The sequence below is a fragment of the Necator americanus genome, chromosome IV (assembly GCF_031761385.1).
Source record: "Necator americanus strain Aroian chromosome IV, whole genome shotgun sequence".
Taxonomy (NCBI): domain Eukaryota; kingdom Metazoa; phylum Nematoda; class Chromadorea; order Rhabditida; family Ancylostomatidae; genus Necator; species Necator americanus.
In genome coordinates, this window is record NC_087374.1 from 31,616,616 (window position 1) to 31,641,791 (window position 25,176).

Below are 25,176 nucleotides of genomic sequence, written 5' to 3' on the forward strand. Positions count from 1 at the left end.
CAAAAAAAAACTCTCGCCTTAAAAATTCCAGAGCAAAGCCTTCTGACTATCTGATGGGGAAATCGGTTTATTCGCCAATAGAAGAAGCCGAACAAATGCGAGACGTTATTAATAGGTACGGTACGGTGGCCATACTGTAACAGTTGCAAACAAGATGTCGAGTTTTTTTTTTCAAATTTTATAAGGTTTTGGTTTATTTGAAAAAGTAATTTGAAGAGATTGAGCCGTATAGTTTTAGTGAGAATAAAAAAACACAATGCTTAAATTCATTTGCAATTTCTCGCAGAGGATTAAAACAATTTTTTATTTACTTTCGACTTTGATAAGCTGTACACGAGGTTGTTAAATATTCATATTATTTAAGATTATATTAAATTAAATTATTAAATTTAGTATTTAATTTTTTTCTTCATTTATTTAATTAATTTTCCTTTCATTTATTTCTTTTTAATTTCTTTTTAACTCGATTTAATTCCTTATTTGTTTTTTTATTTTTTGCCTTTTTTTATTCACATTTTCAGCACTCCTATCAAAAGCTTAGTTGGAGTCGGTTACTGTTGTGAACATGGTTTTTGTTTTACAGGGAAAGGCTTGTTGAAGGACCTTACAGAGATAGGCCTGAAGTGCCTTACAGGGAAAGGCCTGACGGAGTATACATAGAGAAAAATCCCTATGTTACGTATCCGTAAGTTGTACGATGCTGCTGCATGTTGTCGGGAAATGTTTTGTTTGTTACCTCACCTCGCTTATGATCCGAAAATTGCTTGTAACTAACCACTGTGATGCCTGAATGCTGATGAATCCATCATCCATCGCTGATCAGTGAATTGCTATCAAATGAGCGCTCAAAAACTGCATGCATTACTATTATAAATTTTACAATAACTAACTATACATTATTGGCAAGTTAATTTTGAACTATTATTGATTGATAACTATGAATTAACTTATTATATATTATTATTTTAAAGAAACAATTCTCCACCAGTTACATACAGGTGGAGAACGGTATTTCTTCTACAAATAAATTTTTAGATAACACTTAGCTCTGAAAATGCTAGGAACTAAGGAAACGACGGTTGTTTCATGTATTTAGCGAGGAAATTACCATACCATATATTCACAAATTAATCTACAAGTAACCTGAACAATTTTTCCATTTGAAGTTTATGTGGAATTTATCATAGTAGCGTTTATCGGACAAGAAAAAGCAGAAAATGTTCCATTATCGACTGAAACCGTGCTGCTGGATGTCACAGAGCTCAGTTTATACTTAGCCGCTTAGGGAAGGAGCTTTCAGAGTTACGGAGTGTTGAACAAAAATCAAAATTTATCGGTGAACAGATCGCTCCGCTCCAAAAATAGAGTACATGACGAATGTGAGCAGTAGAAAATGGGCTTATGAGAGAAATTTGGAGAAAAGATGAATAGTAAAAGTAGCAAAAAAAAAAGAAATCTAAAAAATATTTGAAATTTTTGAAAGAAACAACTTGATGGGCTTGATGATTAGTGGTAGAAGTAAGAACAAACTTAAGAATTGGGTTGAACTAGGCTATGGCAAAATTTTGCACCCTGAATATCAGGGAGAATAACGAATATCGGAGAAGAACTGACAAAATCGAACGTCTGTGTGACGCCCGGCGGTATCCATTAATATATGCACGTACGGGGGCAAAGAAACATAATACGAACGATTTTATGCTTTGTTCTTGTTGCACTTTTACATCAAATCAATGACTGGACGAGGGTCCTGCGAAGAAACACCTAACCAGCTACCTAGTGAATATGTACTGCTGAATTTTTCTCCGTACACAACTTTGAGTTTCAGGCGATCCAACTTCGGATCACGTCCAGTAACGCCAGCCCATAGTATCAGTGGACGTTATACACCGTATGGACAAGAATCATATGCGGGAAATGGTTATAAGAAGTATGTTTTGCCAGCGCATAGGTTGTCCCAAAATTTACGCATGGATTGAATTTGAATCGAATAAAAAAACAGTTTTTTTCCTTAAATCTATTTTTTAAATGGAAAAATGAATAAATAATAAAATAAAAATAAAGTACATAGGATAGGATAATGTATGGAATAGCTTCCACAATATGTCATTGTTTGGTGCGGATTTTGGGCTCGAAGCTTCGTCATTGGACCATACCTTTTTGGAAATAATTCTGGAAAAGCAGTTACTGCTACTGGTGCTGGATATGGATAGCGACATGATAGTCGAGTTCTTGGTGTCTAAATTGGATGAGATTGATGCTGTGGAATAGATGTGGTTTCAACAAAATCCTGCGATATGTCGTACTGCCCCTGGAAACAATCCAATTACTGCAGGGTGCAGAGAGATTTCCTGGCGATGAATGTACTCCCTCGTTTCGATGATCAGGATTGGTTCGCTAGTGTCATCTGACCTAACACCATTGGATCTTTTTTTGATGGAGGTTTTTGAAAAAAGGGATAAAAGGTCGATGCATCAACAAAATTCAGCCACATTTTTGCGAAAAGTTCATGGAATATTCCGACGGAGGAGTGCGTTTGTGCCAGAAAATCCGTGGAGATCATTTGCTCGATGATAATATTCCATACATAACCCCTATCCTATGTATTTACTTTATGTTGCAACCAAAACAAGTACAATTGAAGAAAATCTCTGTTTTCAATTTAATTCAAAGCTTGTGTAAATTTTGAGACACCCTACCTTATGGTGATATCGTTACGGTACTGTTGTTACGGTAATATTTACCAAACGCATCCGGTATATATGATTGAAAGCAACAATTTGCTGTTGTTTTTCACAAATAGAACACACGGACAGACTCTGCTGTTTCCATCGTTGTAAGGTCGATTGTAACAGCACCACCAAACAACAGTTGTGGGCGTCTGGGTGCTGTTCCGTGCAGTGGTTCGTCAATTTTTGTTGCAAAAAATACGTCCTGAATAGATCGAACTTTGTTCACGTGGAGATTACAACTAATCCTCATCTATTTCTTTCACTTTTTGCACCTCGTTTTTCATTTCTTCGCCTTTGTTTTCTTATTTTTTCGTGGGATTTACGTGGATAACAGTAGTGCCGGTTGACTACTCATTCAATCTGAGTCTTCCCAGCCACGGATAATTAGTGGACTCAAGTTGAATAGCTCCTTAACCCCTTATAACGCCTATTTAAAAAAAAAAAAAATACCCAAAAAACCACCCCCCCCCCCAAAAAAAATCGTTTAAAACTGTCGAGTAAAAGCGGGCCCCATCACGAAAAACGTAAATTAGCGGCATTTTTTCTCGTTGGAAGTCCATTAACTCACAAAAATGTCTAGCTAAAGGATATTATAAGGATTTTTTTTTGGAAATTTTCTGTGCTCAGGAACAAATAACAGAAGGTGACTAATTTCTTAATAAGAAAAAGTAAAATAAATTATAAAAGATATGACGCAAGAAAGTGAGATCAACCGCAGCGAAGCAGAAAATATTTCAAGTCTGTTGATGGAGAAGAAAAATATAATTAAGCTTGGCTTTGCTATTATTTGCAGTGAGAAAAGAGCAGTGAAAGATGGAACATCATTTCAAGAAAAAAAATCCGAGAATTCCATTATCTTCTTTGTTTTTGCATTCTATTTGTAAAAAATGCGGAATGATGCAGTTCCCGTTGGGGTGGTATTAATGAAAATGCAATGAGAAATGAAAGAAGAGATAAAAGTTCCAAGAAAAAAATTCCCCTGTCAATTCCTCGCCTAAGAAAACTAATTATTCACTAATACCCCGTTTTCTTGTTATTTGCACGGTGCTTAAAAGAAAAAAAAGTGAGAACGAAAAGAAATAACCTCAAGGTGAAATTTTGGTTGTTTTCCATAGTCCTTTCCCCTTCTGTGTTGCCACGGAAGGGGAAAGGACTATGAAAAACAACCAAAATTTCTTCTTGCCTTTCTTTGAAACTGGGGAAAATCATTTAGAGAGAGCTGAAAATCTTCGGTTCCCTATATATTCTCCATATATCGGAAACGCGGGCATCGAAATTTAAAAGAATAAATAATAATGATAAATGAATAATTATGGAATTTAATTAGGGAAATTTCTAAAAATCGGGAACTGATTGACTTTCTATAGAAGTTTTCATAAAGTAAGCCAAAAAATGCAAACGTAAACTAAGTTAGCTCCGCTTTTTCGATCATGAACGTTTCCAAACACTTCCCATGAGTCTTAGTATTGAGAAAGTGAAATCAAAACGTTGAAGGAATTGAGGAAATGTAGACATTTAAGTGACACAACTTTAAAAACTGACTTGGCTAGGAGCAATGCACATTTTCACCACCGAATGGTTCGGTTTTCTAACAAAAATACCTGAAGATTTCTGCAAACTACGCACTTTTCCCACATATTGTCTACCCATACGCCTAGAGAAGAGTCACGAAAGACCTAAACCTCCAAGTCCTTTCTTCTTGAAATCTCGACATTTTGAACTGAATTTTATGCTTTCTTGTTGTGTCAGTGAGGTTTTGGTGAAAAAAATTCAGAAACGGTTTCGAGGTTTCAAAAAGAGGACGGCTTGAGGCTGAATTTCCCGAATCGTCAGACCACAATTAAAATAAAGTCTCATTAAAACTTTGCTGGCACAGCAAAAAAAAAACATGAAATCCGGAAAAATTATGTACTCTATGCTTATTACTCTGCCCCTTGGCATCTACCTCTCGGCACATTCATAAATCATTACGAAAAGTCCACTGTTACGGGTTTATTTTACATTTTTATTACTTCAAAATTCTGGTGTTTCTCGTCAAAAAATATTTAAATCCTGTACGTACGTTTGAGTAAAACATTCTATGAGTTAACATTAGTGTTTTAGTGTAGAATAACAGTTTTTAGATCTTTTTAACACGGCAGGAAATTAATTTTTGAGAGGGCTTTTACGGAATGAATTTTGTGCGCGAACTTGTGTGTAAACTGTTTTTTTCAACAACTAGCATAGAAATTACTGTTGTTACGCAAACTATCAGAGAAAATAGTTCTTTATTTTAAAGGCATCACCTCACGAATCTAAGGTGGTGCAGATTTCAGGTGGAGTATTCGTATACGGGATGGAAGACTACGGAGAGGGAGGTGATTCCGTCCATTTCTTGCTAATTGCCGTAAAAAACGGCCCGGAAGATGCAGCGCCGCACAAGATTGGCGCGCTCCAATCGAACCTCTTGTACAAAATGGTGCGCCAAAACGAATGAAGCCGTATCTTCTGGGCCGTTTTTTACGGCAATTAGGAAGAAATAGACAGAGTCACTCCCCCTCTCCGTAGTCTCCCATCCCGTATACGAATACTCCACCTGAAATCTGCACCACCTCAGATTCGTGGGGTGATGCCTTTAAATTTTCCCTTTTTTTTTAGAAGGCATGTCTGGGAGGATAATCGGCTAGCCACTGCAAGTCATTGTATAGGCCAGATACACGTTCGTAAACCTCAAAAGATTCTGAATTGACGTGAACGTGGGGAGCATCCCAAGCGGATTAATTAACGCCAGACACTTTATCCTTTATCCTTTATCCTATTCCAAAGCGGATTTAGTGTTGTATAAAAGCGAGAAAAGATCTTCTTGAATGAGCATGAAAAAAATGTCCTCATCATCCTCATTTCAGAAATGGGTTTCGGTTCGGTTTTGATTTTTTTATGTTTCATAAAAATGCTGTAGAAATTATCAGTAAGCACATACAGTACTCAAAGAGAAATTTTTTAAAAATCGGTTTTTCTAAAGTACGCATGTTCCCGTACATACAACCCATGGTTACTGTTCCTGTATCTTTTCCTAATTTGGCGCGAATTGTAGTTTTTTTTTTTCAAATGGAGCAAAGAGAGTGACATTTTTCGGGTATAAATATATACTTAAACGATCACATAGAAGATCCGAACAGTATTTTGCGAAAATTTAGCGTTATTCTATTTTTCAGCCGATTTATTTGTCAAAACCAATTCTGTGAGGAGAATGTTACAGAAAATTCTCTAAAGAATCGAGAATTATATTTTCTTTATAAATTAAAAAAAAAAAACCAACGATCAAACACCGAGTAGCAAGAAGGGGACGTTGATCCTGTAATTAGTCTCAACGTTCGTTCCCGATCGAGGAGAGGTTGGACGAGTTAGTTTCAGAAATGGAAAATAAAATAAAATTTGTTCCATAAAGGCAACATTATTGTCCACTTGATTAGATAAAGGTATCGGCCAATATATAACTTTATTGGCGTTTTTCAGAGTCTCGAAGGTATAAAAATCCTCTGAAAAAGGCCAATGAAGTTAAATATTTGCTGAGACCTTTATCTAATTAAATTGATAATAATGTCATCATTATGGTGCAAATATTTCAATTTTGAATTTGCTTTACAAAAATTTGAACAAAACATACAAGATTAGTTGAATCTCACGTAAGAGAATCCTTACGAATCGTTTCCCGATCCCGGTTCTAACTCGGAGAATTTTCTTAAGTTCTCCTCTTATGGGAATTTTCGCACCACTACAAATCAGAAATGATTGACGGCGTGAGTTTAAATGGAGGAGAGACTTGGAGGGAACGATTTGAACTCATTACGATATGAATTTTGCAAAAAAAAATGCTTGTAGAAAGGACGTAAGAGCTGTTACTATAATAAAATCTTGTTGAATCATCGAATGAATAGCAGGCACAGAAAAAGATTGAAATTAGTCAAAAATGGAGTTGAAAATTGAAAACTGTCTTTTTTTAACACATTGTTGTAGAAGTACTGAACCTAATGAACCTCAACTGGATTCGTATGCGGGAAAAATTCAATTTACACGAACTGCGTGCTCCGTAATTTAGCTTTGTTCATACGTAACAATAACGTTTTTTTCGACGTCATTGTCAGTAAATTTTTAGATGAACAAAGAAATGTTAATGTAACGAACATGTGATTAAGCGGAGCGTCATGACGTCATACGACGATTCATGTAAGGATAAAGGCAGTAAATTTACCAGCGTGTTCTCAGTCTGATGACAATTTATTGGAAGGAAAAAAGAAAAATGGAAATATGAGAGCCTGGGTGGATGGCTTTTAGGGTGGACGAACGACATCCATCGATTGTGCTCAGAAAGTGATTCTCAACAGATTCAAAGTAAAAAACTCAAAATTCTTTGCATTTATTTTTATTTTATATTTTAATTAATTAGCCAGATTATTATTTTATTGATTTAAAGTTATTATTTATTTATTATTTATTTACTTTTTTTATTTTATTTTATTTATTGTTTTACTACACAGCTTAAAGTTACATAATATACAAGTATAGTTATAGCTTACAATTTGCCTTTTTTCCATAAATTACAAGATTTCAGATTTGGATTCAAGGTTTTATTTATTTATTTAGATTTGATTTTATTTTAGAATACAATATTTTCCTTAAATTTTTACAAGATAGCTATGCTTTTTATACAATATAGCATCCTTGAGATTATTTTGAGAATTGAAGTTTAAGAGAGCCGGAACGGAATTAAAAGAGCAAACTTTCGAATCGTCGAAGACGAATTGTATTCATTTGCGATTTAAAGCGTGGAAAAAATTATTGAGATAATGCTGCGTCGATTAAGTTTTATTTTTCCCCACGTTTTCAAATGCATTTCCAATGAGTCCAAGAGTCAGAAAGCGAGATCAAAACGTTTGCGAACGAGGAACTGAGAAAATGTGAACATTTAAGTGACTTGACTAGGAGCAACGGACATTTTTGCACAACCATTAGATTGCTTTGGCAACAAAAATCCTTCAAAATTTCACTACCAATAACAACTTCCTTCATAAATTCCTTGCATCGTTTTTAAAAAGCGTTTTTTGCGGATCCGTTTTCCAATGAAATGTCTCAATGAAGTTCCAGCTAAATAGCTATTCAGAATTTTTTATATTATCTAATACGAATCCCACTAGTGCTAAAGCGAAAAAAAATCGATCTGTTATCGTTAAGACAACCTCAAAATAATTTTAAATACTCTTCAAATAAATAAGGAAATTTGAAGAAGGCGCCGAGGAGAGTGGAATGCGAAACACACGATAGATATGGTCTATTTCTGGCTTCTCTGCCTTTTTTTTATGAACTAAATGCGATCTTCAGCTTTGCATGGAATTTTCGAGTCCGTATTTCAGCGCCGTTAGTGCTGCGTCGTTAATTTTGAAAAAAAAGGAGAAATATTTGCCATTCTAACGCACTTCTACTTAGTATATGAAAGTTTTTATAACTGTTGATCGACCGTTGCAAAAAAAAAACTCTTGAAAAATTAGTGGCGTGTATTAAAGTGCAACTTTTCCGTTAAGGTGTCTTTTTAACCACACGATGAAAACACAAGAATTACTATAATGAACGATGTTCAATATAGTAATTACCTTTATCCGTGTGGGGATGTTTCCGCATGAATGAATTGCTAATCGCATTAAATTTTTCATTATTTTCAGGAATCTAATTTTTTTTCCCCGCGTTTAATTTGAAGAGAAAGCAGAGCAATAGATGAGACAAAATACGGAAAAATAAGAAAATCACTGATTTTTTGATCGAAAAATTCTGCGACTACTGTATTTAGACACAGATCTCCAAGGAAACCTTGGACAATAAGTAAGAATTGAATCAGGCGTAACTGTGTTCACCCAATGAGGATACAAGTCATTTGTGAGTTCTATCTGGAAACAAAAAAAGGAAGGAAATTTCTTACTACGACAAGCTCTAGTGGAAAGAATGACGATGAGTTCAACGCAAAGATCCGATGGTTTGAGGGTTTTTTTTCCTCGAATAACGATGGAAGGAGAGAAGCAATGAGGAGACGAGAGGAGAGGAGAAGCAATGCAATTTACTGAAGAGTAGTGTATAGCACCCCTCAGGCTAAACGATTCCTTTTGCGAGGGCGTTGTGCTTCAGGCAATCAGAATCGAATCTACGCTGCTCGTAGCTCTGTAGTAGTAGCAGCAGCAGTTATAAAACCACGCCCCGGGTTGTAGTCTGAAAAGGATGCCCATTTTTGAGCAATTACACATTCACATTCCGGAAATCCGACGATGATTTCCGATCATCGTCTGCATAACGCGAGAACGTTGATGCCTTCTGCGTCTGCATGAGAAAAAATTAGCTAAATACGCTCTTTTCGAGGCCGCTCCTAATAACAATTAATGTCAGCTAATGCGGCAACTAAGTTCCTATTATTTTTTTTTTCTACCCGAAGTGGAGAGATCAGATATGAGTTATGATTCTAACGATTTTGAAAAGAAGGAATCAGAGTGAAGTTTCGAGAAGATTCCAGAAAAAGTGCATAGTGATTTCCTGCAAGGCAACAAATAATCTGCCGTGTCGGCAGAAAGTAATTGTTTTTGCCACAATAAACGATAAAACTTCTACTTTTTCACCAAGATTCAACAACTTTCGGTATAAGGAACCTATTTATCTATATATGTGGCGATTTAGAGAAAAAAATGGAAAATTTTTAAATAGGAGATGTTATGGAAACTTCTTGAATGAAAATTTGAAAATTACTTATTATTTTCGCAGAGAACTTACTACTAGCTTACTCCTTACTTAGTATTCAGATACACATCTCACAGACACATATTTACATTTAGATAAATTTATTATTATTTATTATAATTTGGATGAATTTATTATTATTTATTATAAGTTAGGTATATTTACTTATCACACGTACTTAGGACACACAGAGAGCCTCGGAGAGATGAAAATGATCATGTAGAGATCAAAGATCATGCATAGCTGAGGGATCAGGTGCTTAAACTCTCGACCTATTTTCGATCTATTCATTCTAAAATGCAAGTGTTTGACTTAAAAGGGGAAATTATGTGATTTGCAGCAGAAAAGTATTCCATAAAACCAACAGAAGAGTGCTCAGCGAAATAAATCCTTACTTGTTGTTGTTTTACCGGCAGGAAACAACAAGAAACATAAAGGCGATAGTGTGTTGAACGCGCGGGTTGGTAATACCTTCTCGCTGCTTGGTAACGGCGGTAATCGCAGCCGACGTACACGGGCAGTGCAAAGAATCGTAGTACAAATAGAATTTCTAATGAAATATGATGTAGTGAAACATAGCGGCTGAGATATGAGCGCCCGCAATAACTTCGATATCGTATCTGTACCTGCACTAGGCGATTTGGTACTGTAGAGAAGTTACAGTTTTCGTTCTAAGATCCCCCCGTCCCCTTTGTTGTAGAGCAGCACTTATCCGAACAATGAATGCAGTATTTAGAAGAGAACGAAAAAAAAAAACTAACGACGTCATTTTCCATTTGTGTGCACGAAAGCGTGTTGTATGCAACTGGAATGACAATGGGACCCTGATTATCTTACTGTAAGAAGCGATTGTTCCTTTCTCCAGCGAAATAATAGGGAAAGGAGGAATGAGGAACGAGGATGCCTCGGTGTTGAAGAGGGTGCATGATGGCAGTAAACATGACTATATTCACGATATAGATGTTTTTGGCGCATCATTGGAGTATGTAAACAAATAAATAAGTAAATAAATAAATAAATATAAATAAACTGGGTTGAAAAGGCTTACTGATTCACTTTGTCATATTTAAGATCAGTATTTAGTGAGAATGCAGTGAGACGGAGAAAAGAATCCAGTTAAAGAATAGAAAAAAGCACCTGGGATGCTTAAGAACGACAAGAAAAAAAAGAAACGGAGAAAAGGAGGAAAGGAAGAAATGAGAGAGTAAAACCCTACCTTCTAGTACAGAATCAGAAAAGAACAAAATTTGCTTGATTTTCTAGTAAATTAACTGTAAACTTGCGTTTTATGCCGTTATTCGTTACCGTATCCGAGTCGAACGCAATGTTAATGGGTTTTTTTTTTTTGGCAAAAAGCTTGCAACTAACAAACACCATCATTAGGTCAATTAGTTATGCCGGCGAACTAAATTACCATCAACATAGTGCATACTAATTTATACTTTATTTAAATATACATTTTTCATTAGTGAACATGTTTTTTTTTTGTTGTGAAGAATTAGTTATGCAAATTGACTTTCAAACATATGTTTTTGTATGAAAAAATTTGTTCACACCACAGTTTCACTGTTTATTGCCGTTCTAACGCGACTCTAAATTCCTTAACGTAATAGTTGTGTTTTTTTTTCCATTTAAACAGCTAAAACACAAGGAAAAATTACATCCAATTGAGAACACAGAATCAGTTGACTTCCGTCTTTCCTTACATGATAGCTATGTTTATTTTTTACATTTATTACTAAAATACAAGGAAAAATTGCATCCAATTGAGAGCACAGAAGCAGTTGCTGATTTTTTCCCAGTGGCTTTAGAGCTTTAGTTAGAGTTAAAGGCATCACTCCACGAATCTGAGGTGGTACGGATTTCAGTTGGAGTATTCGTAAACGAGATAGTAGATTATGGAGAGGGGGCTGATTCCGTCCTTTCCTTCCTAATTCCGGTAAAAAACGGCCAGGCTTCGGTCGTTCTGGCGCACTATTTTGTACAGGGAGTTCTACTGAGCGCTCCAGCCTTGTGCGGCGCCGCATCTTCCGGGCCGTTTTTTACGGCAATCAGGAAGAAATGGACGGAACCACCCCCCTCTCCATAGTCTCCCATCCCGTATACGAATACTCCACCTGAAATCTGCACCACTTCAGATTCGTGGGGTGATGCCTTTAAAGTTAAAAGACCGAGTGTAAAGAGATTACAGAAGGATTATGTATAGTTTTGCCTAATAGCAGCTCAATATGTCTCTAACAGGTGAAAAAAGTCAATTAAATTCTGGGGAATTGCAGCATGCACAAACTCTCTTCTTAGAACAAATTGTGCAAGTCGGCATGAGCTCAAGAAAACTAATTGCCGTTTATTTTTCTGCTTTTGCTGCTTAATTGTTAAAAGTTCGCTGTCCTTATCGAGGCCGTCTTCTCAACGCACTTTGCGGCGATTAAATACCTGGAGAGTTTGTTTGCCTATGTGATGACATGAGAGAACGAACAACCTAACTCGAACTCCTCCACAGATCAGACATACTCAGTCAGCGAGAAACAACAGAGTCGGAGGTTATGAAAAAGATGATGAAGGGCGGTTAGTACTACCTGGATGCACATAATTGTCTGAAGTGATAAGAATTGAAATGAATGGGAGTCAGACAAAAGGCAGGGGCAGGACCCTTCCTGTTCAACTGAGCCATTGACGACATTTTGCGAAGAGCAAAAGATCAGTCTCTTCCCGGTGTCATTCTTGCACCATTAGCACCCTTGATCGATCTCGGAGACGCCGACGTTGTTGTCCATTTCCGAGAAGCAGTACAAAACTTCAACCTGTTGTCAACCTTGCACTAAAGCTGGCTGCACCCTACGTGTTACTCTCGAGACTTCCAGAGAGGGGCAGACGGGTTGCTAGTCGATTCATAGGAGAGTTCTGTTACCTGAGCTGTATGCTGAGGAGAAATTATAGTGGAGTGATTGAGTATACCACAAAGGTAAGCAAGGATTTGTTTTACATTCAACTCGATCCAGTGTTTCCCATCATCCACGAAGTCTGCTCTCCTGTCATAATGAATTAATTGGAAACGTAGGCAGCACTTTCCACGGTGATTGCGATGATCGACTGCGCGGAAAGAACGGTGCTCAGACGCCTGGATAGTCACTTTTAGGTTAGGTTGTGCCGCAAGACCTTAACGTTGTGGTGTACCTGCGCACAACATGTTGAAGGCATCATCATTTTTATCCTCCTCGAAAGTGGTCACAGAAAACCTTTTCCACTTCTTTGATTACATTGTGAAGTTTCCAGCAGAGCGCTTTCTTCAACGTGTTCTCGAGAGTCTCTTCGTTTCAACCCTAGGAAGTCCATCTGTCCGGAAATGGAAATTTCAGAGTCAGATAGCAGGCAACGTGAAAATGCCGGATGAGAGTAGGGGTTTCAGACAGGACATCAAATTTCGCAGGATGTGGAATAGTGAGCAATGAATTGATTGCAAGTTCTTGATCGAGAAGTTTCGGTAGAGCTGTGCTCAAGGGCGACGCAGTTCGGCGTTGATGAAGATGCTCGCGTCAGGTGATAGTCATAGCCAGCCGTCTAAGGCAAACAAATCACCATAACTCCTCATAAAATTTACTAGCGCCGAAACTAACCGGATAGATGTTGCACTTTATAAGATATTTTGGTCCCTAGTACAAATACCATCAAAGTATGATCTGCGTGGATTTACGCTTAACTTCCTTCCCAGAAGTCGTAACGTTTTTTTTTTACGCGGATAAAACTTGGAGCGCAAAAATAAAGTCTAAATGATGCGGACGAAGTAACCGATGCTGGACAGATGTGAAGAGAAACGACGAAGAAGAACACGCCCATCAGTCAGCCTCCAGCTTCTCTGTAGAGTCTTCCCACGTATCCTGATTAATTATCTTGTGGGAATTTTTCAACATTGGTTAGAAGAACGGTGCAAAATATTTGTCCTCATAAATTTGTCAACATTCCATTATGCGGAGCAATCCTCTCAATTGGAGTAATGTACTGCCGAATATTTTATTCATGATAGCCTTTATTATGCGCAAACTGCTGTGATGCTCCCAGTAAAGAGACTTTTTTTTTGCATAAGAGTGAATGCTGTGAAAAAACCTCCGATCTTTCCAACAACTGCAGTTTGCGTGCAGTTCGAGTGGGCTAGAATGAATCTCTTAAAGGCATCACCCCACGAATCTGAGGTGGTACGGATTTTAGGTGGAGTATTCTTATACGGGATGGGAGACTATAGAGAGGGGGTGATTCCGTCCATTTCCTCCTAATTGCCGTAAAAAACGGTCCGGAAGATGCGGGGCGTGCACAAGGTTGGCGCGCCCCAATCGAACTCGTTGTAGGAAATAGCGCACCGGAGCACTCGAAGCCGTATCTTTCGGGCCGTTTTTTACGACATTTGGAGAGAAATGGACGGAATCACCCTTCTCTCCATAATCTGCGATCCCGTATGCGAATACTTCACCTGAAATTCGTGCCACCTCAGATTCGTGGGGTGATGCCTTTAAATTCTGAAGAATCTTCTCCGCATCTTCCACTTGTATCTCCTTTTTTTCTCCTTTTTGGACTTAGAATAATATTGACTCTCTGGACTCCTTATTTATTTTATTTATTGTGGATTTTCAAAAACGCACTAGAAACTGGGCGTGAAAAACGAAATTCTGAGCACATATTTCAGAACACTTCGCAAAATTGTTATTTTGTTGTTTTTTTTTTCGTTCGAAAAAAACCTTATCAAAGCTCCACTTATGTTTCTGTCTAAAGATCAGGCAAATTCATTCCCCCTCTAAGGTAAACGGGGTGGTTGTAGTTGAGTCGGTAAGAAATTCGGTTGCGAATGCACGGTCGATGGTTCAAAACTACTCTAGTGTCAACCAATCTTTTCATCCATCCGGGTTTGATGAATGAGTACCAGACTTGTCTAGGACGATAAAAACACTGACTGATAGATCGTCTCACTCCCACAAGTCAATGAATAGGCTCCTCATAAACCTCAAACGAATTGAAAAATCTGAATTGAAGTCGAACGCGTAGGCACGTCCCCATATAGATTGATCAACCCCGTGCACTTTATCTTTTATCTAGCCTAGGCCATAAAGTATAGTACAATTGGGAGAAAGATGCAGTGTTTGGCGTTACTGCATCCCTGGGGATGCCCCACCTCGTTCACTTCAACTCAGAATCGTTTGAGGTTTATGAACGCTTGTCTATCCTACACAATCACCTACGGGGGCTAGCCGATGTATCAACCAGTGCTTTTGTGCTCTCAGACGAGTCTGGTACCAATTTATAGACTCCGGAGAGATGAAGAGGTTGGTGAACAATAGGTCAGATTCGAACCTCAGATTGTTTGTCCAGTCACAGCTGAACCTCTTACCGACTGCGCTATACCCGCTCGGTTTATTGTTGCGACAAACTTCTTGAGGGAGTTTTTAACTTATCTTTTTTAAATTGAACTATTCAGCATTAAAAGTATAGCTTCCTTCGGGAAAGCGGAAGTTTTGTAGTTTAGCTTAGTCCTTAATTTCGTAGATGCAGGCACGTTTTCAGATTTTATTGTTGCCTGCAAGGTTTAATTTCAGCACATTCAGTGAATAAGCTCAAACGGTGCTCAAATTCTGCTCAAGTCGTGTTTTCAACTTGTAGGATGGAAGTGGTGGATTTGGTGGTTAGGATTTTGGCAAGATCCATAAGGGAAAGAAAGCCAACCGCTGAAACATACGCTGAAATTTCTTGCTAATTTAACTCCCTTTGAAGCGTTGAAACCAACTCTTTTTTGGTCTGCAACCAATTTCTGGTCATGCCTCAGCAACTGCAGCTGTGGCGGATGAAAGAAAGCGAGCAGCAGATAATGGAAAAACGAGTACATGAACTCATTAGCGACGTTCTCTCGGCTTCTCCGGATATGCGATCTTTCCAGAAGATTCGACGTTATTCACATTGAATGACGTTATTTTTTTTTCTCGCTGTTTTATTGTATTGAAGCCCACCTAATTTATTTCTTTCACATGGGTCAGGAGGAATTTTCGTATGTATTCTTCAGGCAGCTCGAGATGGGTAGCAATAGAGAAATAGTTTGATTATACTCTTGTATCCTTCTATGTTTTGAATTTTACACTTTGAAGCAAAAGTAATAAAATTAAAATTAAAACAAAACTAATAAAATTAGAAAATAAAATTTAAAAAAATGTGATTCTATGTTTTTTCATGTGAAAAGTGGATTCTCTCAGAAAAAAGAACAGTCGTAGCAAAATCAGATTCAGAGAATCACTGAGTTACTGTAAGATTTTATGGTAATCGTTTGAAGACGGAGAACTGGTCTTCCTAGATGTTATTCCAAATTCTAATCCTACGAATGACTTCATTCTACTACCATTCATCACTATTAGGGACGTTTAGAGACTTACATACATCCCGATCTCGGAGTAAATCTGATCGTTTTCAGATCACTGCTTTTTTCTGTTAGCGCAACCCAAAAGAAAATGCGGTAGATCGTTTTTTTAAATAAAAAACAGCCTTCTAGAGTGAATTTTTCCTTGGGAAATTATATCTCTGCGGAGAAAAGCATAAGAAAAAATTCTGCAGGAGAAAACAAAACGAAACGGGAAGCTGTGATCCGGTTCGGGTCAGTTACAGGGGACCAGTTCTCGCCTTTCTACCTCTGACTTTGTTTCAAATCTTCTGTGCCTTCGTTTATCATGATATATCAATATCAATATAACCAATTTTTTATTCCATTATTTCAGTGAAGGAGACGGCGTTCGACGGAGAGCACGAACCGTTGGTCCACTTGGAAGAGAAAATATGCCACAAGCAACGCACACTTTTTACGCGTTAGTGATCACCACATTCTCGTTTATACTTTGTCGCAGTGGTTATGCGACAAACCGAGTACTGTCAATTTTTATGCCGATGAGAACAGTTCGTTTAAGGAACGCTCCTGTAGCTTCGCATACAGTACGTCGTACACCGATTTCGTTCGATCGTGGAGCGAATTTCGCTTATGATCGGGACGGTGTCACTCAAGGTAGGCTGTTTTTTTTTGGGAAATTCCAAAAAAGTATGTTTCTGTGCCTTAGAGGACTTAGAAATTGTTCCTTGGTATAATAACGGCATAATGGTTACACTACTAGCAATCTTTTTTAAAAGAAGGCGGGATAAGGAGCGGGGGTCAAATTCCCCTAATGAAACGAGTACTATCATTCTTTTAGGAAATTACAAAAGCAAAACACATTCATTTGTAGATCTCTTATTATCGTCCCAATTTCACTTAAGGCACTTATGGTTGGGCGTGACCAAATGTTCTCGCTAAGGCTCAAAGTGTTAAACCATAAAGGAAGTAAATCCTAAGAACTCCCCACAAGTGCGCGGTTACGTTACCTCGCAAAATAATTGAAATCTAAACGACGCGCTAATCTGAAAGCTGGCAAAGTATTCTGTGTGGAAGCTGATCGCATCGTTGCGTTCAATTCCGATTTGCACCCCAATTCATGGTCAGCGCTGTAGAACACCACCGTGTTTGAAGCGCACAGGAATAGATTTTCTGATTTTCTACCCTATGTTCTTACTATGAGGTATTTCTTTATCTACATGCATCCATTTTTTTATACTATCCTTGTAATCTGCTCTTTTTTTTGAATAAAACCGTGACGACAGTGAAATTTCTGACGTACATAGATGATTGGCTAAATTTATTTTATTTATCCACCTTTATCTTTTTTCTACGAATAATTCAGGTAAATTAACTAGCAGATGCGTTTATAGGACGTCAGACTTTGCGTGACGTAAGGAAGATCAAAGAAACTGGTTCATGATTTCTTTTCTTCCCTGTTTTCAAGTAACCAGTAAACTATCTTTTCAAGTAACCGGTAACGTAGTGAAAAAAGAACATTTTTATTCCCTGACCTTTCGACTATGTCGTCGTATGCAGAATTCTAAAAGTTCTGGCTCATGTTTCCATATCCCATTGCTGTGCACTTTTAGTCGTCATTTTTATCCATCATTATCCTAACTTTTGACACTACTAAAATGTGATAAGCTCGAAAATACCAATAAAAATAGTGAAAATATAAGATAAAATAATAAATGAATAATATAATATAATAAGGCAAGAAATGATTTATTAGTCAACGGATTACGCACATTATATTCCGTGGTGGCTCGCGGACAACAGGATAAGGATAAAAATGATTCGTTTGGGACATGTTTATATGTTTGGAACAGATTTACATTGTCTACTAGCATTTTATTTGTTATTATTATTACTACTATTATTTGTTTTTAGCGCGTTATCCACAATCCCAAGGAATATCCACATTCTTACGGAAATCCGTCTTAGAATGACAAAATTTTCTTGCTTAGCACCAAAGTGCATTAAATCCACTTGTTCCTTCACTATTAAACTCATTTCAATCAATCAACACAGTTCACGCAGACAGTGATGGAAAGCGGTCCCACCGCGCTTGCACTGTCAATGTTTTAAAATCGCCTTTGGCGGGACCCCCGTCCTCTTATCACCTGAAGGTCAATGAATTGTTGCTATATACTGTCTGTGCGGGAGGATTGAAAAAAAGCACTGACTTGACACATTGGCTGAGTTTTGCCTATCGTCACATTTGTATTCGAAATTCGAGCATTCATAAATGCTCGAACTCGACTCTAAGGTGAATGTGGTTAGCGGAATCAGAGTGGTTACTAAAAGGGAATGTTTCATAATTAATTGACTACATTCATCCAGAGAACATCTGTTTTTTTCAAGTGGTTTGGATATAACGAATAGCAAATTTGTAGAAGGCAAATTACATTTCCATCCTCATCTTTCAGATTAATTTCATCGTCATTCATTATTATCCTTTTTTCCGCGCTATAATAACATCATCTCACAGCTGAGCTCGGAAAATCCATGCGCTAAGGCTGTGCGGACCTTGGACTTAAATGCACTGGATTGTCTGGAAATCATGTTAAGTTTCCAGCTTGGATATAAAATTGCTTTTCTCTTCTCATCACTGCACCTCAACCGCATGCACTGCAAATTCCAATTAAGCTCCAACTGGCCATTTAGATGCATTCCCGAGTATCCTAAAAACTAAACTCGAAATGAGAAGAACTTCTCGTTCCACAGACAGAGCCTTTTAAGGCGCCAGAATTTTAGCCTTTTATGTCCTGAGGCATGCTTGTAATGGAGCGGATCATTTCAAACTTCCTGAGGTCTTAGAAATGTTCTCATATTGTTCCCAGTTCAGCTTTGTTCGACAACAACAAAGTAAACAATAAAACAACTATTATACAAGGCTGACAATCCCAAAAGAATGCTCAAATGATTTGATTTTTGGGAACGCTTACCGATGAGTAGGTCCCATCTGCAATTTAAGTTTTCTGGAATACTCGATGCAGCAGTTGAGCGCGGCATACCACGAATCTGACATGGTGAGGGAATCCGCGGGAAAAGCTGGAGATGAGGTTGTAGATTGCGGAATCCGAGGTGGTTCCGTTCATATCTCCCCAATCATCGTAAAAAACTGTCTGAAAGACGCCACGACTCTAACGTCTTTCGTAGGAATAAACGCAGTTTTCCACACTTGATCCCGCAATTTGCAACCTGATCTCCAGCTTTTCTCGCGAATTCACTCACCACGTTAGATTCGTGGCCTGTTGTCTTTGAATGAGCTGCCAATGAACAATAAAAGAAAACGAGGGATGAGAGAAAATGTATTAATACATTTTTTAAAATAAAAGTACAGAAGAAACAGAAATCATGCGAACATATCGTTACGTCGCAACTTTTATCAACCAACTTCTGAGGAGATATCTAGCGAGAACTAGTCCCCGTATCACTCAAATCTAATTCACTACAATGACTTACCTTGGAATCAGTAACGATTTGCTCGTATTTGCAAGAATTTTTGCAAAGGCATCACGTAACTCGAGAGCTAAGCTCTGAAAGTGCAAACGTTTGATCCAATTGCCTTGCTAGACATCGTTTCCTTTGTATAATTTTCCAGGAATTAGCAGTGTAATTAGCAGATGTAATTTGTGTAATCAAGTGCGGACCACAAAGAAAATCTAAATGATGTCATTTTAGTAAAAAAAACCCATGCACAGCTTACTCTAAAATTTGAAAAAAAATCTGCACTTGAATACTGCAAAAGTACTAGAAGGAAGTAAGTAAACATTTTCTCGACGCCATTTTCATCCAGTTTTTTCATTTCAGTTTCTTTCTTTTTAATTTTTTTTTTGGATTTGCTTAGAATGTTTTTTTGGTTGTGGGAACTGTAAAAATGCTGCTAGAAGTGTTGCGAAGAAGAAAAAATTGGGTCTAAGCTACTCTAAAAGTTGTTTCTCTATTTTCATCTTTTCTACTAAATTCCATTACTTTTAAACTATTCTTAGAAATTTGAGAACGACTAAAATTAAGTTAAATGTAGAATTTAAGAAATTAATTTAAGAGAGAATTTGTTGTTAGAATTTTGTTTTTTTTTGTTTAGTTGCAAAATAAATGAGCATTTTTCTTAGCTCCCAAACCACCAAGGCATAAGTCTTGGGTTCCCCAATCAATATGTACATTTTGCACTCCATCTTGTGCCTAGTAACTGCTATTCAGGTGTGGTGTCAAACCAAGTGCGGCGATGGCCACCGGTCAGTAACGCGACCGGAGCGGAGGTCAACAAAAACGATTGGGTGAAGGAGTTGACGAGGGACGATGATGGACTCATCACGACTATGGCCAGGAGTAAGTCACAAGGTTTGCCGTCCGGTTGGCGCTAAAATTTCAATAATAGACGCAATAAGCGTCTTTAGCACTAGAAACAGAAGTGTTTTCTCGTCCGATGCAATTATCAATCATACGGCAAGTTATCGGAGTCACATCATCTTAGAAAGAAGACAAATGACATGCGAGAATTGCTATCATGAATGACAAATTTTCGCAAATCCTCCATTTTTCTCACGTTTTTTCCCAAACAGAGCTTGCATTCCCAAAATACCAGAAAAAAAGAGCGAAGAAAATGATCGCTCTATTTCCATGGGGACCGCTCTTCCTCAGAATGGAGTGAGAAGGTAGGAATAGATAAGGGAACACGATGCTGTCCCATCCTGGTTCTACTTTCCCCATTGTGTATTTCTTGGTATTCTTTAAAAGCACACGGAGCGACGAGGGAATGTAGCGTTTTTGAATGGCTACCACGCTAAAATTGAAACGGATGAAAAAATTGATGAGGTCCAATGACATTTAGCTTCCTAAATTATTCATAATATTCAGGAAAATATGTTAATGTTGTGTCTTTAGTGGAAGAACAATAGCGCGTAGCCGCACTTTATGCATTTTCTGTCTGATACCTAAATTCACTCCATTTCCTATCATGGATCCGTGGATACGGTAGAGCAAAGCGTATTCACGTATGATTGCTGGATCAGAAGTAATGAATCGGTAACGACGGTTCAATTTCGCTAAGCTTCATATAATCATAGTCAAAATGACTTTATTCCGGCGCGTTACACAAACTTACACTCGGTTAATAACCCCACCTCCCCGCCCACCAGAACAGGAAGCTCAATAATGAAAAAAAGCCGCCGAACCCTCGATGTACTGTACGTACTGTAGAGAACGTTCAGAAAGTCTGAGAGAAGCGCTACTGCGAAGGATACGCCGCCCTGTTTGGCCCCATGCCATTGAAAACATTTCCGTTGAGTTATTAAAATGCTATTTTCTTTTCGATGTTGTTTTCTCAAAGAATTTTGCTTAAAGCAAAAAATTAACGACTTTATTATTATTTCAAAAGCACTTAGTTTCCGCCACAGCAATGTGTAGTTCTATTTGTGCAAGCTTGTCGTAGAGCTGAGAATTTCGTCGAATGTCTGCACCGGAAGCCTGCGCCTTCGAAACGTGACTAAATATAGCGCAATACATTGCCCTTTGGTTGATTGGCATCAGTTACTCGATGTACGCAATATTGCGTCGAATGCATCAAAACATTAATCAGGGAATCGTTTCATGAACGAAACGACATGTCACGCTCATCTGAGAAAGCACGAGAAAGAGCTTGTGCTCGTAGAAGAGACAAGATTAGAAATCACTTGATTTTAATTAGTTCAGGCTTAGTCTCAGGCTCAGGAAATATGCTGAAGGTCTGATCATAAGGGAGAATGTGTGCATAAGTATGTGTGTAATATAAGAAATTTCTAAGTGAGTCCAGGAAGCGACTACCACGGGAAAATGCAGTTCCGAATGGAAAATAGAAGATCTGAAGTGGAAAAGGTGATGCTAGGAATGTGTGCTATATTTGTGTCAACAACACACAACAAAACATTTAAGAAACCTCAAGAACTCAAATGTTTTGTGGATAAAAAGGTTTTCTTCAGAGAAACAGTGATAAAGTGACTGAATGAACGTGCCTACGATTTTATAACTGCACTGAAATCCTGAGTGTGGAAAGTTTAAACCTTAAAGATTTTTTGTACGTTCAGATTCTGGGGAAAATAACGTTACTTCGTCACGTCTTTCGGTGTTGGTAAAAGAGAAGAATTGAAGATTTTATGAGTTATTTGTTAGGCTGTGCATTGGTACCGTAATCGCAGTTGAATTTCTGAAAACCGGCGAAATCTGGTCCTACTGATCCTAGCAGAGATATTTGATGGTTCTACTGCATGTAGCATTAGGGCACGTTAGATTTATGCTTGGATTTATTGTAAAGCAGAATGGGCGATAGAGGAGGATTACGGTACGAAAAAGGTCCCATCAATAGCACCTACGTGTAATAAAAGCTTCAGTTTAACATTAGCCTACTACACGCAATTAAATAAACATGAACATCTGAACTGTAAACCGTAAGCCACGCCTAGTCCCTCTTAATTGTTGCAATAACCCCCGTTTCAAGATTATGCTGATCGTATTTGGACATGGCTTACCGTTTAGTGAGTATGAAAGAAAACAATCAGAAGCTAATGCAAGGAGTAGCATGGGGAATTCGAAAACCTCATAAAGTCCTCAAATATTCTGCGTCATTAGAAGGAGGCCACGCCCCTTGCGGACGAGTTTTTCCCTCAGCGTTTACTTTTTTTTTTGAAAAGGACCATTCACTTCACTTTTTGCATCTGTCGAAGCTACACAGAAAATTTTCCTGTGGGTATGATTGTGATCATGTAGCTTAAGGATCTCTTTAATGTGCTCTTCAAAGCGAAATTTTTTTCACATAATTTTGCTTTCGCCTAGTTCGCCTATTATATTTATTGTTTTTATTATTTTTCGCTTATTTTATTTTTTTTCCGCTGACTTTTTCTTCTTTCCAATCCCCTTAAAAGAGTCATTATGGTCCAATTTACCATGAAAACGTCCACAAAAACCTAATGCGATAAGAAAACGGTCTTGAGAAAACAATATCGATAGGAAATACATTGAATGATCGTAGTTCTGCAACGTCCAACATAACCAGGTCATCCTAAAGTAAGGTTAAAACTGTTGTGCTCTCAAACCACCCTCGAAGTGGATCAGAAAAATAATTCTCTATTGCACTAGGGTTTTTCTAAACGTCCGGTTTGTTTACTCAAAGCGGTTTTTAACGTCAACTGTTACTGTTGTTGTTGCTGTTTAATAAAGAAGATCAATACCTATTTTGGCTACAGCTGAAGAAAATCAATTAAACGCTATGTTTTTATGTCATTTTGGCGTTTTGTGGGTGTTTCCAGGATAAATTGGTACATTACGGCTTTGTAAAGATTTTTTGGATTAACATAAGTCACTAAGAATAGTGATGGGAAAAAAAACCGGATGATAGTAAAATAGGATAAAAATCGAGCTCTGAAAAGCACATTACCCTTTCTCCTACAGTACTGCCACTTCTGCGTGATAGAAAAGTTTGATCTATTTTGATTTTATTGAGCTGAGGGGAAGGAGCTAAACGTTTTTTTTTCGTTCTTATAAATAGTGAAGAAATAAAAATTGAGCGGAGAAATGTGTTCGAGATGAGAAGAGGTGGATTTTTTTTTCGTGCTAAGCAGCTAGGCATTAATGTTCATGTCTCTTCTAAACGAGTGGAAGCGACAATCGGATGATTTTCGCCTTGATAATTTTCAATAAACTCTGTAAGAATAACTAATTTAGATGGGTTATTTTGAGAAGTTCATGAATAGGCGCTGAAGCTGGATGAAAATGATGCTGTGACAGCTACAGCAGACCACACACTAATAGACGTCAAAAGCATTCACTCTCAATCCGATGGCTAACGAGGCGTACATTGTCGACAGCGAAACGTCAAAACCATCGCCCACAGAGCGCAGCAGCATTCATCGGGGAAAAAAATGAATTTAAAATAAAAGCACATTTTAGTAATGTGCTTTTTGCTTCAGCTGTAGCCAAGATAGGTATTGATCTTCTTTATCAACTAAACTTAAAAAAAAACTTCATATTAAATCATGCAATGATTCAGGGACAGTTGAACATGGACACTACTAAAAGCACATTCATTTTCTACAATTAGCCAGAAAAAATTGTTATTTAAGGAGTGATTGAACGTAAAGTTGAGGATAACTGGAAATGGCATGACAATCAAGGTCAACTACTAGATGAGAAGAATCAGAAGACATGGAGGGTAGGAAAATTTAGAAGATTTTTCTCCAAAATTTTTATTCATAGCTATTTAATTTTTTTCTAGAAGAAAAACTGCTTTCTTAACAAAAAATCGATGCCGACAGTAAAGTACATAATGCAACGATACATTATAAATAATCCAATTTACAGAAAGATTTCTCACATTTTTAAATTATGATTTTGTGTTAACGTAGTTTCTTCTCCTAAAATTCCCACTAAACATACGCTTGCCTTAAAGGCATCACCCCACGAATCTGAGGTGGTGCAGATTTCAGGTGGAGTATTCGTATACGGGATGGGAGACTACGGAGAGGGAGGTGATTCCGTCCATTTCTTGCTGATTGCCGTAAAAACGGCCCGGAAGATGCGGCGCCGCGCAAGACTGGCGCGCTCCAATCGAACCTCTTGTACAAAATGGTGCGCCAAAACGAATGAAGCCGTATCTTCCGGGCCGTTTTTTACGGCAATTAGGAGGAAATGGACGGAATCACCCCCCTCTCCGTAGTCTCCCATTCTGTATACGAATACTCCACCTGAAATCTGCACCAGCTCAGATTCGTGGGGTGATGCCTTTAATAACAGCCTCTTAAGCGTCTACATTTCTCATTTTGCTAGGAAAAAATCGGGAATTTTCAGAAAATCGTTGGCTGGTTTTTTCTTTTGAGAGAGAGAGATTTAAAGGTGTCAAAACTAATCCAAAAGAGTTTACTAAGTCTCGAACTACGCTTGGAGAAGAATCCTTAAAGCAAGGGGGATTGGAAGTGCAAACCGATGCTGAGTGACGTTTTGCAGAAGAAAAAAGTAGCTCCGCTGTGAATTTCCTCCAGTCTCAGTATGTGAATGAGCGATTTTTTCGCTGTGGGTTTGCTCTTCTCAGGGGAGTACATAAAATAGCTATCAATACGCTAAAAATCTCGTATATAGAAAATAAAAAAAAACTTGGAAACTTAAAAAAATGAAGAAAAAACTGGGACGAAAAGCTGATCTATGCATAGTGAGCTGTAAAAGGTTTTCTGAAGGAATTTCTCATCGTGTTCAAGAATTTTCCACCCAATTTCTTCCCAAACCACACTGTTTAAAATTTTTCTAAAATTCGTACTGGCTTTGTAAATG

General features: G+C 37.8%; 1 protein-coding gene across 3 annotated transcripts in view; it reads left to right on the forward strand.

The window, feature by feature from the left end:
* The window catches only part of RB195_003375 (uncharacterized protein), a gene marked incomplete at both ends in the record, with an annotated part of 38,103 nt that extends 13,258 nt beyond the window's left edge, over nt 1-24,845 (forward strand). The window contains 8 exons of one of the 3 annotated variants that reach the window (XM_064201004.1): nt 32-115; nt 584-685; nt 1,829-1,930; nt 16,229-16,315; nt 16,415-16,509; nt 20,083-20,223; nt 23,976-24,064; nt 24,729-24,845. In XM_064201004.1, coding sequence (XP_064056883.1) covers nt 32-115; nt 584-685; nt 1,829-1,930; nt 16,229-16,315; nt 16,415-16,509; nt 20,083-20,223; nt 23,976-24,064; nt 24,729-24,845 — 817 coding nt within the window. Of the gene's footprint in view, nt 1-31; nt 116-583; nt 686-1,828; nt 1,931-16,228; nt 16,316-16,414; nt 16,510-20,082; nt 20,224-23,975; nt 24,065-24,127; nt 24,242-24,728 lie in introns of those variants that run through there. The other 2 variants (XM_064201003.1, XM_064201002.1) reach the window with 2 other exon arrangements.
* Between the last annotated feature and the right edge of the window lie 331 nt (nt 24,846-25,176).